The following is a 17,963-nucleotide window of genomic DNA, read 5'->3' on the forward strand; positions in this document are numbered from 1 at the left end:
GCCAAATGCTAGCATCTTTTTAATGGTGACACGCCAGAAGCATTTCAAGAGATGTTGGGAACAAGATAAGGATACCTAGTGTCACTACTATGACTTACAAAATATACAAAGTCAGTAGCTCTCCTGGCTATATGTATAAATGAGCAGCCCATTAGAACATATAATTGAAGATCCCTTTTACAATGGTTTAGAAAAAGTTATCTAAGAATACATACCAAGAAATATGTAGAGCCTATGGGAAGAAAACTTTTAAACTACCACAGAGTATAATAGGAGACTTAAATAAAAGTCTTTCCTTGGATAGGAGGACCTCTCAGTATTGTAAAGGTGACAGTTTTCTCTTAAACTCTTAAGTTTAATGTGGTCAACATAAAAAGAGCAACAGACCTTTTCTGGAACTAGACACGCTGATTTAAAAGTTTAAGGCAAGAAAATTCTGAAAGTTGCAGAGATGACAACTATACTACATCTTAAAAATACATTAAATGTTAATAGCTGGGCACAGTGGCTCATGCCTGTAATCCCAGCACTTTGGGAGGCTGAGGTGGGCGGATCACGAGGTCAGGAGTTTGAGACCAGCCTGGCCAACATGGTGAAACCCTGCCTCTACTAAAAATTAAAAAAAAAAAAAAATTAGCTGGGCGTGGTAGCATGCACCTGTAATCCCAGCTACTCAGGGGGCTGAGACAGGAGAATCGCTTGAACCCGGGAGGCAGAAGTTGGAGTGAGCAGAGATTATGCCACTGCATTCCAGCCTGGGTAACAGAGCAAGACTTCGTCTCAAAAAATAAAAATAAATGTTAATAGTTAGGTCTCATTACTATATGACAAGAATGGCAGAATAATGGAATAGAATAGAAACCCAGAAATAGAACTAACTAAAAATGAAAATTTACCATATGACAAAGGCAATGTGTTAAAACTGTGGTGGAAGATGGACTGTTCAGTAAATTATTCTAGGATAAATAGCTAGCTTTCTGGGGAGAAATATTGTATCCCTGCCTATATGTACACATCTGTAAGTATATGCTGTGCATGTATAGAGTGTCTGAAAGAATGCACATGAACTTTTTACTTGTTCTTCAGACTAAGACAATTGAGGATCAGAAATGGAAGATTTATTTATTTACATATTCATTTTTTGAAACCATGTATAATTATTGCCCTTTCAATGAACAAACTTGTTAACATTTTAGATTTAGGTGGCAGGTAGTTGGAGTTTGACCTTTTGAAGCATTAACTTGACTGGCTTTTCTTTGTTTCTCCCCAGTGACCTGTGCATGGATTGTGCCTTGCAGCTGGAGACCTGCCCATTGTGTCGTAAAGAAATAGTATCTAGAATCAGACAGATTTCTCATATTTCATGACACATGTGAAGAGGCACCGTGGACTTTTTTCTACTCAATTCCAGCCAATGTTGAAAAGAAAAAGAAAAAAATCTAATCAGTTGTACACACATTGAAACTTATAGCCATGGCCAGATTTTATGCTAAAAACGGTAGTTTGTCAAAAACAAAATTCTCTTAGAATCTAATCCAATTTGCCAGCCCTGAGAAAATCCCTTTTAAGGCCAAGGAAAGCTGAATGCTAGCAGCCCAGCCTGTGGTACTTCCATGAAAAACCATAGGAGTCAGTGCCCTCCCAAGTACTGAAATCACACTGGAATCCTCCATGTTGGGTTCATTTGATTGTTTAACACAGGATGTGTTTGTCATTCTGAAGTTTTTCTTTGGGGCAGAACTCTTTACGGAGATGTAAATGACAGCGTTTCTGGGTTATGCATAACTTCTCGCTGGTAGGAGAGACACCGGTGTGTGCATGGATATTGCACTGCAAGACTCGAATCTGTAAAAATTAGAATTACACAGTCAGTACTACAAGCAAAACAGAGAACCTGAAAGAAGGTGCACAGACTGTAGGAAAAAACCCAAATTTTTGATATTTCAGTGATTCCAAAGAACATTCTAGGTTTTTTTGTTTTGTTTTGTTTTTACTGAAGAAAATTGGTGATATTTTCACATTCATAGTGTTTCTATCTAGTTTCAGTACCCACATTTTATGAGGAAAAAATGTTTTATCAATGCAGGAGGAATTCTTAAATTAGCTGCAATGTTAGGTTGGAGAAAATTTGGTATTTAGGGTATTTTTAAGGTACCATCAGATCAGATTTCTGTTTTTTTGTTTAAAAATTTTTTTAATCAGTATTGTTTTTACAAGTAATATACTTTGCATCTCTTGAACTAATAGTCTCAAAAACTGTAGAGGACAGTCTGAGAACACATATTTCTATTGTTCTAAATAAATACATGTTTTTGAATAGCAAGTTCAATCATGAATTATTGACTATGTCCTCATCAAAAGTGTTAATCCCTCTCAGGGTCTCTGGTGAAGACCTTCAAGAGTTTGGTTTTTTTCTCCCTGGAAATTGGAAGGTAGAATTGTAAATTCATAGAACTTCTTTTATAATGGTGTACCTCAGCAGCTGCCTTTCAATTTATGCCAATTCCTTACAGAGTTTATACTTGAATAGTAAATATGTCTTCTGAGTTTTACAGTGTCTTAAACTCAATGCACATTTTTTTCCTTCTTTTCCCACCCTTTCTTGTTTGTAGTTCATTATATCCGTCCTATTCCAGAACTGATTTCCTTCCTGGCTGTACATGTTGGGGTGCTGGATTTTTTTCCATGTCTTTAGTCTTCCATAACTCCAAAAATATATATAAATATAAATATATATGTAGATACATGTTCTCTTCTTTAGCTTGTGGTGAATACAGTAATTTGCATTGAAGAATAAAACATCTGTTGCCTTTTTTGACTAAGATTTCACAACTTTCATTGGTGTATACTGCTAAGGTTCCAAGACATTACACTCTTAGACTTTAAGGGCTACTTTTGGGGGTAGGAGAGAATCAAGTATTAGAATTAAGAATAAGGCCAATCACTTACTCATCCAGCAGATTGTTATTGAGCACCTAATACGTGCTAGGCACTGTGTGTATGTGGTATACAAAATACCTGTTTGTAGAGCTTATGTCTAATGGTGGAGAGAAGACAATATATTTGTGTGCAACAAATTTTTAATGGAAAAGAATAGGGTCCTAGAGAGAATGAAGGGGACCTAATTTAGATGGTGGTGGGATGTCAGAAGAAACCTGAGGAAGTAACACTAGTGAAACTTAAAGGAGGAAGTAGGACATAGCCTGTCAGGGACTGAGGACTAGCTTCTAGGACTGGGTAGCTAGACAAACACAATATTTGAGGTGAAGATACTAACTGAGGAAGAACTGGTCTCAGTGGGTTTGGGGATCTGATGGAAGGCCCCTGTAACTAGAAAAATAGGAAGCAGATAGGTAGGAAAGTAATGTTACAGAGTTGGAGTGGCCAGGGAACTGCTTATGAAGGCCATGTGAAGGACTTTTTATTTAATACTAAGTGCAGTAGAAAGCAAAGGTGTTTAAGCATGGACATGCCTTGATAAATAATTCTAAAAGATGGCTCTGGTTTTTATTCAGAGAATGGAATGGAGGAGTGGGGTGGGGTGGAGATAAAGGATAAGCAAAAAATGGAAATAGACCAGTAAAGAAACTTGGAAATGGTCCAGCTGAGACTAAAGGTAATCTGTACAGTTAGTGGAAATAGGGAAAAATAGATGGAATTAATAGATGATTTGCCAGGGAAAGGAATGTAGGAGCCTAACAGCTCTCTAAAAAGCTACCCTTGAACTTTGCTCCTAAGGAGGTTTACTTTTCCAATTCATAACTTCTAGACCATAAAACAAAAGGACTTCAATATTAAATTCATTAAATTATCGGGATGGAAGATTGTAATTTTGTAAAAATTCACGTTGTAAATTTGGAGTTACCTCAAAGGAAAAGACAGGAACTCCACATCAAAGAAAAAACTAGGGTTTAGCAAGCTATGCGGAAGAGTAAATAGTACATCCATAATCTGAACCGAATGCACGCATTTAAGAGAAATTTAAAGCTAGACTTTTACTACTGATAAATTGTTACCAGGGAGAAAAAAATGTATGGCATTTCATCAGGTGATTTATTGGGGAAATCCAGCGTTTCAGCCAAAAAGAAGTTAACAAATTGCCTCCTTTTTCCAATGGCATAGAGCAGGAGAAAGTCATGGTGCCATTTGCAGAGTGCGAGGAAACAATGATTCAGTCACAAAACTGACGCAATTTCACCAGCAGAAAATGACTTTTGCACAAGTTTCAACCATCTTGAAAGTGTATCCACCAAAACAAAGCATCCACCTAAGATCAGCTCTTTGCAAGATTGCCCATTATTTACCTTTTTCTATTTATTCACTCAAGAATTCCTAGTGACAACCCCCAAAGGACTTAAAAAATGAGTATTAATGGAAAAATATAAGTCAGTTTTAAATTTTTCTACAAGTGGAAAAAGGCCATTCTGTATTCAGGAGAAAACATGATTACCAGGAATATGGTTTAACAACCCAGAGATTAGGGGTGTGTATCATGATGGTTGAACACAGGCCCTTTGGAGTGGGACTGGACCCAGGACCCGCTAAGCTTTGGTTTCCCAGTCTGTAAAATGGAGATAATACCCATCTCATACTGGTTGGTTTTTGTTTTTATAGGGTTTCAAATATTTCAAAAGGAGACAATGTATTTATAAATGTTTAGCACATTAATACATCCCTGAGTGAGTGGGTACCTTTTATCTTAATCCCCATTTGTTCCTAGAGCCAAGGGTGGTGAAATGGATTAAAAGATAGCCACAAATTATTTGACATCCCTCCCATCAAGAAATGAGGTTTAGATCCACTCTCCTTAAATTTGGGTGTCTCTGTCTGCTTGATAGTGCAACACAGTGGAAGGGATACTGTGCTAGTTTCCAGTACCAGGCATTTAAGTGACTGCCAGCTTTCCATTTCAGTGTCTCTTGAAACACTTGCTCTTGGACTCAGCACCGTGGTGCAAGAAAACCCAAGAATCCCCTGAATCCTATACATGGAGAGGAACTGAGGACCCCCCTGCCCCCAACTCCCAGCCCCAGTTCTCTGGTCAACATCCACAACTGAGCTCCCCCAGCCAAGAGCCAACACTAATTTGCCAGCCACGTGAGTAAACTCCTTGGAAGAAGCTCCTCTAGTCCATTCCAGCTGCCCTAGCTGACAGCAAACTAGTGAACAAAATGGTTATTTTAAATCACTAAGTTTTCAGGTGGTTTGTAAAAGCAATAGATAACCAGAACAGATGGTGTTTGTCCTTCACTCCATAAATGACTTAGGAAGGGTAGGCAAGTTCATTTTGTCCAGAAATGTGTGTGTAACACACATAGATGTATATAGATGTTTCTCTATACATCTATGTATAGAGTAAGTAGGTCATGAAGAAATTTCTGAGTTTGTTGTAAGCTGTGTGACCAGGGCTCGACTAAACAACTCAGTCCAGTAATTCAGCAAACTTTTTAAATGCCTATCTTCCTCCTGGTGCTAAACAGAGTAACTCGTAACTGATGTGCGAGTCCACACTAAAACGTCCATACTAAAACTGGAGTGCGAGGCGGGTGTCACCACGCCCAACTGGGTGTGGTGGCTCGCCTGTAATCCCAGCACTTTGGAAGGCCAAGGCTGGGGGATCACCTCAGGTCAGGAGTTTGAGATTACCCTGGCCAACATGGTGAAAGCCTGTCTCTACTAAAAATACAAAAATTAGCCGGGTGTGCTGGCACAAATCCCAGCTACTTGGGAGGCTGAGGCAGGAGAATTCCTTGACCCCAGGAGGCAGAGATTGCAGTGAGCTGACTGTGCCACTGCACTCCAGCCTGGGCGACGGAGCAAGACTCTGTCACTTCGTCACTGCTATTACACCCAACTGTGTCTTTGTAACCATCTTTTTTCCAGATCTGAAAGGTATCTATTTTACGTCCATTCAAAGATGTCTGGTAGGCCAGGCACAGTGGCTTACACCTGTAATCCCAGCACTTTGGGAGGCCGGGGTGGATGGCTCGATCACCTGAGGTCAGGAGTTCGAGACCAGCCTGGCCAACATGGTGAAAACCTGTCTCTACCAAAAATACAAAAATTAGCCAGGCATGGTGGCGGGTGCTTATAAGCCCAGCTATTTGGGAGGCTGAGGCACAATAATCGCTTGAACCCGGGTGGTGGAGGTTGCAGCCAGCCAAGATTGTGACACTGCACTTCAGCCTGGGCAACAGAGCAAGACTCTGTCCCCCCTCCCCCCCGCCAAAAAAAAAAGTCTGCTAACCCATTCTGACTTACCATCTGACACTCAGTTCATATTTTAAACACCTCTAGTCATACAGCACACTTTGGCCAAAAGGCAACCCAAGAGACACAAAGCTTAGTTGTCCAATCAAGAGAAATCAGCTCAAAAGAGTCATTTTTCAAAGTCTGGTAGTTTTGAAGAGGCCTTTTCCTGAAAAGTATCTGATTCCTGATTGCGTGGCTCAAAGTAGTTCTTCAACTCCAGTCCTGTATCATTAGTCAAGAAATCAGTTACTGCCTGGGGCTTTCCTTCCACGAGGGATAGGAACTGAAGGGATAAAGGACTGGCTCTCCAGCGACTTGGCAACTTACAAGCTCTCTTCAAACACATCTTAAACTACTTATTTAATCTTCCACACTCTGCGAGATGCAATTTATTCTTGAGTTGCAAGTGAGGAAATTGAGGCTCCTGGCATAAAATGGGGGGCGACGTGACACGGAGTCGCCACACACAGCGCTCGCCAAGCCCCATCCCTCTGCACTCCCTTCCCAGACTTCCTCTCCCGGTCTTACCCCTCCCCGGCGTCGGTAACACGAGCCTGTGATTGGCTGTCGGCCCGCCGCGAGGCGGCGGAAGAGGTTGCGGTGACCATAGTGACGGGAGGCGGGGCACGGCGCCCCTCGTGCAATCACCTAGGCCTGGACCTGCGGCGGCATCCGCTAGTGCAGAGCGTCCGGCGGAGCCTAGAGGCCGTGCTGGCGGGTGGCAGCAGCCGGGTACCCAGGGTTGGGCCTGGCGCGCAGGCGCTGACCCGACTAGGCAGTGAGCGGCCGCGGCCTTGGTTGCTAGGCCTTAACCCGGCCAGCGGCCGCGCCCTGCGTGTGGGTGGGCCGCGGGCGGGGTAGGAGCTTACGCGGGGCGGCGACGATGGACGCCTTAGAAGAGAGCTTTGCGCTGTCTTTGTGAGTAGCTCCGCCAGGGCGCGGCGGGCGTTCGTCGTGGGCCTGACCCTACAGTACGGGTGTCCTTAGGGGCGGGGCGGGGCAGGGTGGGGGCCGCCAAGGCTCTGTCCCAGCTCCAGGCCTTCATTTTGTAGAGTCCTGAGGCCGCCGGTTTCAGGCTTCACAGGACGGGAGTGCGAGGCGGGTGTCACCATTGATCAGCGCCTCCATCACAATCCCCAGCCGCCAACCCTCAGCTGTCAGCAAAGCCTGGCAGGATTGAGCCCGAGACCCCTCCACGCCTCCCTGGCCCCCACCTCCCGGACTTTTGACCAAAATGACCCCCCTGGCAGGTATTTCGCCCGCGCCAGGTTCATGCATACAAGCAGACAGGTACGGGGTGATAGCGAAGAGCCTGGAGAACCAGGTTTTATGAAAGTGGAGTCGTCACATTGAACGTTCATGTCACAAACGTTTCAAGTGTTTCTCTTCTGTTTGGACTTGCTGGATTAAACAGTCTTTTTTTTTTTTGAGACGGAGTTTCGCTCGTTACCCAGGTTGGAGTGCAATGGCGCGATCTCGGCTCACCGCAACCTCCGCCTCCTGGGTTCAGGCAATTCTCCTGCCTCAGCCTCCCGAGTAGCTGGGATCACAGGCACGCGCCACCATGCCCAGCTAATTTTTTGTATTTTCAGTAGAGACGGGGTTTCACCATGTTGACCAGGATGGTCTCCATCTCTTGACCTCGTGATCCACCCGCTTCGGCCTCCCAAAGTGCTGGGATTACAGGCTTGAGCCACTGCGCCCGGCCCTAAACAGTCATTCTTAATTGCTGAAGATGGGTGATGGGAAGTTCATTTTGCTACTCTTTTTTTTCTCTTGTACATGTTTGAAACCATCCATACTAAAAATATTTTATTAATACATTATATGAAATAGCACCTAATCCAGTCATGTTTTTCAGCTCCTCTGCCTCTGATGCAGAATTTGATGCCGTGGTTGGATATTTAGAGGACATTATCATGGGTAAGCTTTTAAGATACTGTTTTTAAGGACTGGCATGCTTCTTCTTTAAGGACATTGAAATCAATTTGGAGAGTTAATTTTAAAAATAGAAAACATCAAGCTGCATGCAATTTTTAGTGCAATACTTAATAAAGGCTTACTGCCGTTTGTCCTAGAAACAAACAGCCCAGTACTCCTGAAAACATCCGATAACCATAGATTCAGGGGCCTAGAAGGGACTGACTTAGGTAATGGGAACTAGCAAAACTATAGGAAATACTGATCTACCCTATTTCATATGCAGGATAGGAGCAATTTCATTTTTAGATAGTTTTGAGTTTTAACATTTTCATGCCATTAAACATATAAAACCATAACCACAAGCACACATGGTTTGTGGTTAAGAAAACAAGGTGTTAAGCTTCAGCTTGTTCTGTATTTTCCTAGGTTTTGAGTTCCTACTTGTGGATATACTTGGGCATCCATGAAGCCTGCCAAGTAACAGGCAAGCAGTCACAGTCCCCAGAGGTTTAAGACAAGTACATAGGAGAGGAAAACTTACATTTGAGAAAATTCTGTTGATTTTAAGTTTTATGAGAATGAGGAAAAGAACACTGTTATTTGGTATTATTTGTTCCATGGCTTAATCCATTTAGTATGGAAATTACTGACCAAGTTTTTATACCTTCAGGTATAAAGTTTCATGCCCTTAACTCCTGAATATAGATGTTTCATCATTAAGCTCTTTTCCCATATGGACTTGAGGATTTCTGGGGAATGCTGAAGAATCCATTCAGTTCTCTTGCCTATTATACCCTATATGCTGTGGGAAAATGAGCCTTCTGTGAGCCTACGGTATTTATCCCAAGGTCTGGGTCCTTTCTGAAACTTTCCTTTTATTTTTAGAAATAATCTATTCAGTTGTTAAAATTCCTTATTCCAGGCTGGGTGTGGTGGCTCAGAGCTGTAATCCCAACATTTTGGGAGGCCAAAGCAGGCAGATTGCTTGAGTCTAGGAGTTCAAGACCAGCCTGGGCACTATAGGGAGACCATGTCTCAATTAAAAAAACAAAAAAAATTCCCTATTCCCTATCATTTATTAAGTGTTCACTATGAACTAATCTATTTACATGAATTCTCATTTAAATTCTACCTCCGGTCCTTTATAATAGATACAATAAACCCTTCTTATTTTCCAGATAAATGAGTTTATCTGGGGTTCAGAGAAGTTAAGTAACTTACCCAAGGTCACACAACTAGTAAGTAAGCAGCTGAGATGGGATTCAAACCCAGGCAGGCTAGCCTCTTTCAGACCCCATACTTTTAATCACTGTTTCTATAACTGCTGCTGAAGTTATATCAAAATAAGAGAGAACCAATTCGTTCCTTTATAAGAAAAGTAATGTGAGGGAGTTCCCAAGCCACCCTGTGTGGATGTGTTTAAAGTGGACTGAAGAAAATCAAATACCGCATGTTCTTACTCATAGACGGGTGTTGAACAATGAGAACACATGGACACAGGGAGGGGAGCATCACACACTGGGGTCTGTTGGGGGGAACTAGGGGAGGGACAATGCGGGGTGGGGAGTTGGGGAGAGATAGCATGGGGAGAAATGCCAGATATAGGCAGAAGGGGAGGAAGGCAGCAAATCACACTGCCATGTGTGTACCTATGCAACAATCTTGCATGTTCTTCACATGTACCCCAAAACCTAAAATGCAATGAAAAATAAAAATTAAAATGGACTGAAGGATGGTGATCATTGCACAGCAGTGTGAACATACTTAAAGCCACTGAGCTGTGTGCTTAAACATTAAAATGATAAACACATTTTATATTTCACTGCAATTTAAAAAGGAAAAACAGGGCCAAGCATAGTGGCTCACACCTGTAATTCCAGCACTTTGGGAGGCCAAGGCAGGCAGATCACCCGAGGTCGAGAGTTCCAGACCAGTCTGGCCAACATGGTGAAACCCTGTCTCTACTAAAAATACAAAATAAGCCCAGCGAGGTGGCACACATCTGTAATCCCAGCTACTCAGGAGACTGAGGCAGGAACCCCGGAGGTAGAGGTTGCAGTGAACCAAGATCGCACCATTGCACTCTAGCCTGGGTGACAAGCAAAACTCCAGCTCAAAAAAAAAAAAAAAAAAAAGGGGGCCAGACATGGTGGCTTATGTCTGTAATCCCAGCACTTTGGAAGGCCTAGGCGGGTGGATCACAAGGTCAAGAGATGAAGACCATCCTGACCAACATGGTAAAACCCTGTCTCTACTAAAAATACAAAAATTAGCTGGGCATGGTGGCGTGCGCCTGTACTCTCAGCTACTTGGGAGACTAAGGCAGGAGAATCTTGGCTTGAACCCAGAGGGTGGAGGTTGCAGTGAGCCAAGATAGTGCCACTGCACTCCAGCCTGGGCGACAGAGCAAGACTCCATCTCAAAAAATAAAAAAAGAAAAGAAGAAACAGGATTGGTCTATTTTAATATCAAGGTCCCATTTAATATCCACTTAAGAGCTTTCCTTCTAGCAATTGACCATTGAGAAAGCAGTACTGCTGACATAGATCCTGCCTACTTATAAATCATAATGGTTGGTAATCTCCACTTAAAAAGAGTAAATTTTCCCCATTGTGGTTCAGATGACAAGTTCCAGTTACTACAGAGAAATTTCATGGACAAGTACTACCTGGAGTTTGAAGACACAGAGGAGAATAAACTCACCTACACTCCTATTTTTAATGAATACGTAAGTAGATTCCTATGTCTCCTACCAGGAGGTCAGAGTTTTTTAAAATTTAAATTTAGAATCAAAAGACATTGAAATTTTCTGCCTTTTAAAATATGCCACTAGTGCACTGCCAGGAATCCCCATAAGAATCTGGTTTAAGTTCATTTTCCTCTGCACAGCCTTTGGGGCTATTTTCCAAAAGGCTTTCAGGCAAATACTTGATTAGCTCATTGGCTTATTTAAAAGAAGTTGGAGCTGGGCTTGGTAGCGGGCTTGTAGTGCCAGCTATTTGGGAGGCTGAGGTGGAAGAATCACTTGAGCTCAGGAGTTTGAGACCAGCCTGGGCAACACAGAAAGACCTCTCTCTAAAAAAAATAAATAAATAAAGATAATAAAATAGGTTTGGCTTATCATAATCCTGCTTTCAGTCATAGCACCTGAGTTCTTCATACCTTGCATCTGCATGCTTTCGGCAAACCTTGCTTTCACACATTCTTTCTTCTGTATAATCCAGTCAGATATGTACGACTGTTAAGTAAACGTGAAAACTGAGACCAAGATCACTAATTAGTTGGTGGAAAAACCAAGACTGGAACCCAGAAACCTCAGCTTGTCACCCCTGGGTCTCTACACTTTACCCTGAGGTCTCTTGCAGCCCTCTGGGATTCTGTCATCTAAGAATCCGTTTCAGCCTCCAGGACTTCATTTTCTTAACACAGAAGTGTGGCATAAACAATGAAACCTGCCCAGAAAGAACTTGTGATGCCTCCATGTCTGTGTTTTCTGAATGTTCTGTTTGCACAGATGCCATCTACCCAGGAAGCAAAGCCCCCAGTTATTGCACCCTGCACTGGGTTGTGGATGTGGGCACGGTGCTCCTCACTGTCTCCACCTATATCAGGGCATCGCCCTGTTACAGCATCATTACCAGCTAGTGCTTCTCTTCCACACAGGCTGAGTACTCCTCCAGGACAGAAGCTGTGTTTTGGTCCTCTTTGGTGTCCTTGGCACTCAGTGTAGATTGCGGCACACAGAATAGGACTTGAGGAAATGTTTGAAGGGCTGGAGGGCAGGCTTTATGAAAAGTCTTGTTTTCCCAAAGTGTGGTCTCACCAAAATCCTTTCTACTGTTGCAGATTTCTCTGGTAGAAAAATATGTTGAAGAACAGCTGCTGGAGCGGATTCCTGGATTCAACATGGCAGCTTTCACCGTAACATTACAGTGAGTTGAGCTTGACTGATGTTTGTGTTTTGTTTTGTTTTCACTTTCTTTCTTGTCTAGGCTGACCAAAAGACCCTACTTGTTTTGTTTATTTTCCTGTGCCTGCCCTTGGTGGTTAGGTCCTGTGTAGGAAGCCCTCAAACCTTTTAATGAAATCTTGAAAAGACCATGCACAGTGGCTCACGCCTGTATTCCCAGTGCTTTGGGAGGCCAGGAGTTCAAGACCAGCCTGGGCAACACAGTGAGGCCCAACTCTACAAAAAGTAAATTAGTCAGGTGTGGTGTTGCATACCTGTGGGCCTAGCTACTCAGGAGGCTGGGGCTGGAGGATCCTTTGAGCCCAGGAGTTCAAGGCTACAGTGAGCTATAATGGAACCTCTGTGCTCCTGCCTAGGTGACAGAGAAGACCCAGTCTCTTTAAAAAAAAAAAAAGTGCAGGGGGTGGGGATGGGGTGGGGTAAAGAAAAATGAAAGCAGTCTTGAGGACTGTTTCATCATTCATTCACAAAACAGCTGTCTGTTCCTTTTGTAGGCATCATAGAGATGAAGTGGCTGGTGACATATTCGACATGCTGCTCACCTTTACAGATTTTCTGGCTTTTAAAGAAATGTTTTTGGACTACAGAGCAGTAAGTTACTACTGCCCATTTATTTAGTCACTTTGAGCTACTTAGAAAGTTCCGGGTAGAAATACTGAACACAAGCCTCCTATGCTTCCCCCATCATTCTCACTTTAAAGTGGCCAGTATCAGTCCAGCAGCTGATGAGGTATCAGAAGAGTAAGCTGCTATTCTACCGTGGCTGGGACCTTTTCATGTTTTCATGAAACAAGCCCCAGGTACCATCAGAGTTCCTAATCCGAACAACAAAACAGGTCTCATTCTACCTTGCCTTTCTTTTCTTTTTCTTTTTCTTTTTTTTTGAGATGGAGTTTTGCTCTTGTCACCCAGGCTGGGGTGCAGTGGCGTGATCTCAGCTCACTGCAACCTCCGCCTCCCAGGTTCAAGTGATTCTCCTGCCTCCACCTCCCAAGTAGCTGGTACTACAGGCACCTGCCACCACGCCTGGCTAATTTTTGTATTTTTGGTAAAGACAGGGTTTTACCACATTGGTCAGGCTGGTCTTGAACTCCTGATCTCAGGTGATCCTCCTGCTTCCGCCTCTCAGAGTGCTGGGATTACAGGCGTGAGCCACCGCATCTGGCTCTGCCTTGCCTTTCTTATAATGCGAGCTCTTTATAAGACAAATAGGGCCGGGCGTGGTGGCTCACGCCTGTAATCCCAGCACTTTGGGAGGCCGAGGGTGGATCACAAGGTCAAGAGATCGAGACCATCCTGGTCAACATGGTGAAACCCCGTCTCTACTGAAAATACAAAAAATTAGCTGGGCATGGTGGCGCATGCCTGTAATCCCAGCTACTCAGGAGGCTGAGGCAGGAGAATTGCCTGAACCCAGGAGGCAGAGGAGGTTACGGTGAGTCAAGATCGCGCCATTGCACTCCAGCCTGGGTAACAAGAGCGAAACTCAGTCTCAAAAAAAAAAAAAAGAAAAATAGACCAGGCATGATGACTCACACCTAGAATCCCAGCAATTTGGGAGGCTGAGGCAGGCAGATGGCTTGAGCTCAGGAGTTTGAGACCAGCCTAGGCAACATGGCAAAACTCTGTCTGTATGAAAAATACAAAAATTAGCTTGGTGTGATGGTATACACCTATAGTCTCAGTCATCTACTTTGGGGGCTGAGCAGGACTGCTTGAGCCCAGAAGGTTGCGAGTGCCATGAGCTGTGATTGTACCACTGCAGTCCAGCCGGGGTGACAGTCAGACCCTGTGTCAAAAAAAAAAAAAAAAAAAAGAAAAGAAAAGAAAAAAATAAATGGTGTTGGGTGTGGTGTTGCATGCCTGTAGTCCCAGCTATTTGAAGGGCGAGACAGGAAGATCACTTGACCCAGGAGTTTGAGGCTGTATTACACAGTAGTGGTGCCTGTGAATAGCTACTGCACTCTAGCCTGGGAAACATGGCAAGACCCCCATCTCCCAACAAAAGAAAAGAAAAATGTTTTCCAGTGAACGGAGGTATGTTTTGTTTTGTTTTGTTTTGTTTTGTTTTGTTTTGTTTTTGAGGTAGAATCTTGCTCTGTCATCCAGACTGGAATGCAGTGGTGCAATCTCGGCTCACTGCAAGGGAGGTACTTTTTTTAAGAGTTCATTTTAAGAATGACCAGGGCCAGCCTGGACACAGTGGCTCATACTTACAATTCCAGTGCTTTGGGAGGCCAAGATAGGAGAATCGCTTGAGCTTAGGAGTTCAAGACTAGCCTGAGTAACATAGCAAGACCCTGTCTCTACAAAAATAAAAATAGGCTGGGCGCCAAGTGGCTTATCCCTATAATCCCAGCACCTTGGGAGTCCTAGGTGGGCGAATCATGAGGTCAGGAGTTCAAGGCCAGCCTGGCCAATATGGTGAAACCCCATCTCTATGGAAAAATACAAAAATTAGCTGGGTGTGGCCTGAATCCCAGCTACTTGGGAAGCCAAGGCAAGAGAGTTGCTTGAAAGTGGAAGGCACAAGTTGCAATGAGCAGAGATCATGTCACTGCACTCCAGCCTGAGTGAAACTTCGTCTCAAAAATAAAATAAATAAAAATTAAAAAGCCAGGTTTAGTGGTGCACATTTATAGTAATAGCTACTCAGGAGGCTGAGGCAGGATGATCACTTGAGCCCAGGAATTCCAGGCAGCAGTTAGCTATGATCAAGCCATTGTACTCCAGCCTTGGTGACAGAGTAAGACCCTACCTCTTTAAAAATAATAAAGTAAGATAGGGCAGGCTAGTACTGAAAAGAAATGCAGAATAACCGATAACCTCTGTTCCCTTCCTATGTACTCTTCCCACCTTGAGCTCTGCCTTCCCAACGTCAGAGGCAAGATTCTAAGCTGGGGTTCCTTCTAGTCCTTTCTTTGGGTTGCTTTCTCGTATAGGAAAAAGAAGGCCGAGGACTGGATTTAAGCAGTGGCTTAGTGGTGACGTCGTTGTGCAAATCATCATCTGTGCCAGCTTCCCCGAACAATCTGCGGCACTAGGTCCTGCCTCCAGCCAATGAATGGGATCATTCTGGATGTCACTGGCCCAATAGGCTCAGCTGATGATGACAGAATACATCTTAAAAAGACTGACTCTGTTATGTAACTCTTTGTGTATGTTAAGTATTGATAGGTCAAAATCAAAATGACCTAACCCCTCCTGGACCTGTTTCTCCTGAAACACCTTGTATTCATTTACCATAGTATTCCTCTTCTCCTCAAGTAGACACCTCTCTCAGGAGCTTCTGAGTCAGGCATTCCACCTGGGGGGGCCCTTCCCCCAGCACACTTGCTGGTGTGTGAGTGTGGACTAACCTGCCGTCACCACCCGCTGTCCCAGCAGGCTCTGCATGAATCTTTCTGTGCACTTGCACCCCTTTTTCACATGGGTCATGGTTTCAGTACTGCAGCCTCAGTGGAGTTCCTGATGTTTATCTAGGGTGTTACTCTAGCTCATCTCGAGATTTCGGGATCTCCTGTGATCACAGCTTTTCTCAGCTGTAGGAACCAACAGAAAGAGAGGTCCTCTGCATAAAAGCTCCGCTTGAAAAGCCACCCCTAGTCCTAACATTTCCAGTCATAGTGTCACTGTCTTCTGGTTCTGATTTAGTCCCCACTGTTTCTAGAAGTCTCTTTTAAGCATTATTTTTGAAAAAAAAATATTTTTATAGATGAATACTCAGGCTAACCTAGTGGATGTGATCTTGGAACTTCCATGATTATCCACGTAAAAGATCAAAGTATTATATGCTGTGAGCTTTTTAGGTGTTAGTGCTGTGAAGGCAAAAATGCTTTCTACATTCACGTTCGTTCCTATGTTACTGGGCACCGATGAATGTATGCTGTGTGCTAGAAATAGACTAACGCAGATTCTTACAGCATGTTAGTGTGCTTGCATGTTTGCTGAAAATCCTTCTGTGTAAACCAGTTTGTTAGGTTCTCTGGGTTAGGTAGGGACTGCAGTTTTTTCCTGTCAAAATCTCTCCTGCCAAGATGGTGTTCCACTGTCCAGCCCAGCATGAGTAGCAGGTAGAACACAGCTTTACTGGCTGTCTGCTTTGGTGTAGTGCAGTGTGTGTTAGATTACTTATCAGAAAACATGTGTGTCATCTCTAGAAAGAAAAAAACGTAGTAGTCCAATCCCAGTGTGTCCCTTTGACTTTTTTTAATAGTAAAAGTAAGAATCTGTACTGACTTTTCACTTGGCCATTCTGGTATTAAAGGAAAAGCTCTAAACTCTGTGTTTTCCTGTACTGATCTGTCACTTACTAAATACTTTTGTACCATGAGTAAAATTTGAGGTGTTTTGCAAGAACCACCATTCTCGATGAGTCTCTTCTTTCTATAATGTAGCCATTGCCATCAGGTTATTATTGCTTTGTGGGTTTTGTTTTTTGTTTTTGTTTTAAGGCTAGTCAAGTGAAGCAACGGGAGTAGAGAAGGAACAAGGAAACCTGCAACTGGTGCTGATCTATTAGTTGTAAATGCCACAGCACTTGCACCAGCCCACTTTGGCCCTTTAAAACCACTCAGAGCCAGCTTTTTAAAATGCCACCTCTCCTGGGCTTGCTTTCCTTGCTCTGTCTATAAATGGGACTGTCCACCACAGCCCAGGCATGTTGGGGGCCCTTGCTGAGACCTGTGGACCCACCTGCCTGCTTGAGAAAAGGCCAGTGGACAAGTCCCAGAGATTAAATGATGAAAAAACAAAGATAAAGGCAAATTGGTTTTTCATACTTTTTTGGGGGGGGTGGAGTTCTGCTCTTTACTGCCCAGGCTAGAGTGCAGTGGCATGATCTTGGCTCATTGCAACCTCCACTTCCTGGGTTCAGAAACTGGGCTGCCTCCCGAATAGCTGAGATTACATTACAGGCACCCACCACCACACCCAGCTAATTTTAGTATTTTTAGTAGAGACAGGACTTCAGATTTCACCATGTTGGTCAGATTGGTCTCAAACTCCTGACCTCAGGTGATCCACCTGCCTCCCAGAGTGCTGGGATGACAGGTGTGAGCCACTGTTTCTGCTCAGAAAAAAGGCAAGTCTGTTGTTGCTTAGTATTGTAAGTAGGCTTTTCTGGTTTCTTTTAAAATAAACTAGCAGCCTCTCTCCACCAACAGACACTTAGACTGTGATGTCAGGTGTCACCTTTGATGGGGGTCCCACCTGGCCTGGGGTGAGGAAGTCCTAGTCCACTTGCTTAGGACTCCTCCCCAGTGGAACACAAGTCACGCAAACTGCCGAGACTTAGGATTGACTGAGCGCCTTTAATGTGTCCCCTGAAACAGGCTGTTTGATTCATGCCAGAAACATTAACGGGTGAGCTCTCTAACTTGCCTAGGAATTTGTTTTGCATTTAAGTGCACTGCCCTTCCTTAAAACCAAACTCTTACAACTTATTCCAGGAATTACTAATTTATTATTCAGACTCTGAGACACTTTAAACAGTGATACTACTAATATTTGTACCAAGGCCAGGTGCAGTGACTCACGCCTATAATCTCAGCACTTTCGGAGGCTGAAGTGGGAGGATCACTTGAAGCTGGGAGTTTAAGATCAGCCTGGGCAATATATCGAGACCCAGTGTCTACAAAAAACTTAAAAACTAGCTGGCCATGGTGGCATGCACCTGTAGTCCAAGCTACTCAGGAGGCTGAGGCGGGAGGATTGCTTGAGCCTGGGCAGTTAAAGCTGCAGCGAGCTATGATTGTGGCACTGCCCTCCAGTCTGGGCAACAGAGCAAGACCCTGTCCCTTAAACAAATTATACCAGG

The 17,963-nt window shown here is 43.7% G+C and overlaps 2 protein-coding genes and 1 long non-coding RNA gene across 21 annotated transcripts in view; 2 read left to right on the forward strand and 1 right to left on the reverse strand.

Moving 5' to 3' along the window:
- The window catches only part of RSPRY1 (ring finger and SPRY domain containing 1), a 55,389-nt gene extending 52,567 nt beyond the window's left edge, over positions 1-2,822 (forward strand). For all 4 annotated transcript variants that reach the window (XM_078358262.1, XM_078358263.1, XM_035281861.3 and 1 more), the window contains one exon: positions 1,271-2,822. In XM_078358262.1, the coding sequence (XP_078214388.1) occupies positions 1,271-1,367 (97 nt within the window). In that variant the 3' untranslated portion in view covers positions 1,368-2,822. The remainder of the gene's footprint in view (positions 1-1,270) is intronic.
- On the reverse strand, positions 1-7,032 carry LOC118149695 (uncharacterized). Its single transcript, XR_004737299.3, has 2 exons — positions 6,781-7,032; positions 1-1,845 (listed from the first exon to the last, which is right to left on the reverse strand). It is a non-coding gene; the product is annotated as an uncharacterized LOC118149695 (long non-coding RNA).
- The window catches only part of ARL2BP (ARF like GTPase 2 binding protein), a 20,677-nt gene continuing 9,604 nt past the window's right edge, over positions 6,891-17,963 (forward strand). For 5 of the 16 annotated variants that reach the window (XR_008478146.2, XM_017966824.4, XM_035281869.3 and 2 more), the window contains exons 1-5: positions 7,425-7,542; positions 8,114-8,175; positions 10,797-10,903; positions 12,022-12,107; positions 12,640-12,736. Coding sequence is in view for 14 of the 16 variants with exons in the window: in XM_017966824.4 (XP_017822313.1) it covers positions 7,487-7,542; positions 8,114-8,175; positions 10,797-10,903; positions 12,022-12,107; positions 12,640-12,736 (408 nt within the window). In the remaining 2 variants the exon portion in view is untranslated. Of the gene's footprint in view, positions 7,171-7,258; positions 7,543-8,113; positions 8,176-8,845; positions 9,024-10,796; positions 10,904-12,021; positions 12,108-12,639; positions 12,737-15,087; positions 16,505-17,963 lie in introns of those variants that run through there. The other 11 variants (XR_013530506.1, XM_078358272.1, XM_035281870.3 and 8 more) reach the window with 8 other exon arrangements.

This window comes from Callithrix jacchus, chromosome 20 (assembly GCF_049354715.1).
Source record: "Callithrix jacchus isolate 240 chromosome 20, calJac240_pri, whole genome shotgun sequence".
NCBI classification, from domain to species: Eukaryota; Metazoa; Chordata; class Mammalia; order Primates; family Cebidae; genus Callithrix; species Callithrix jacchus.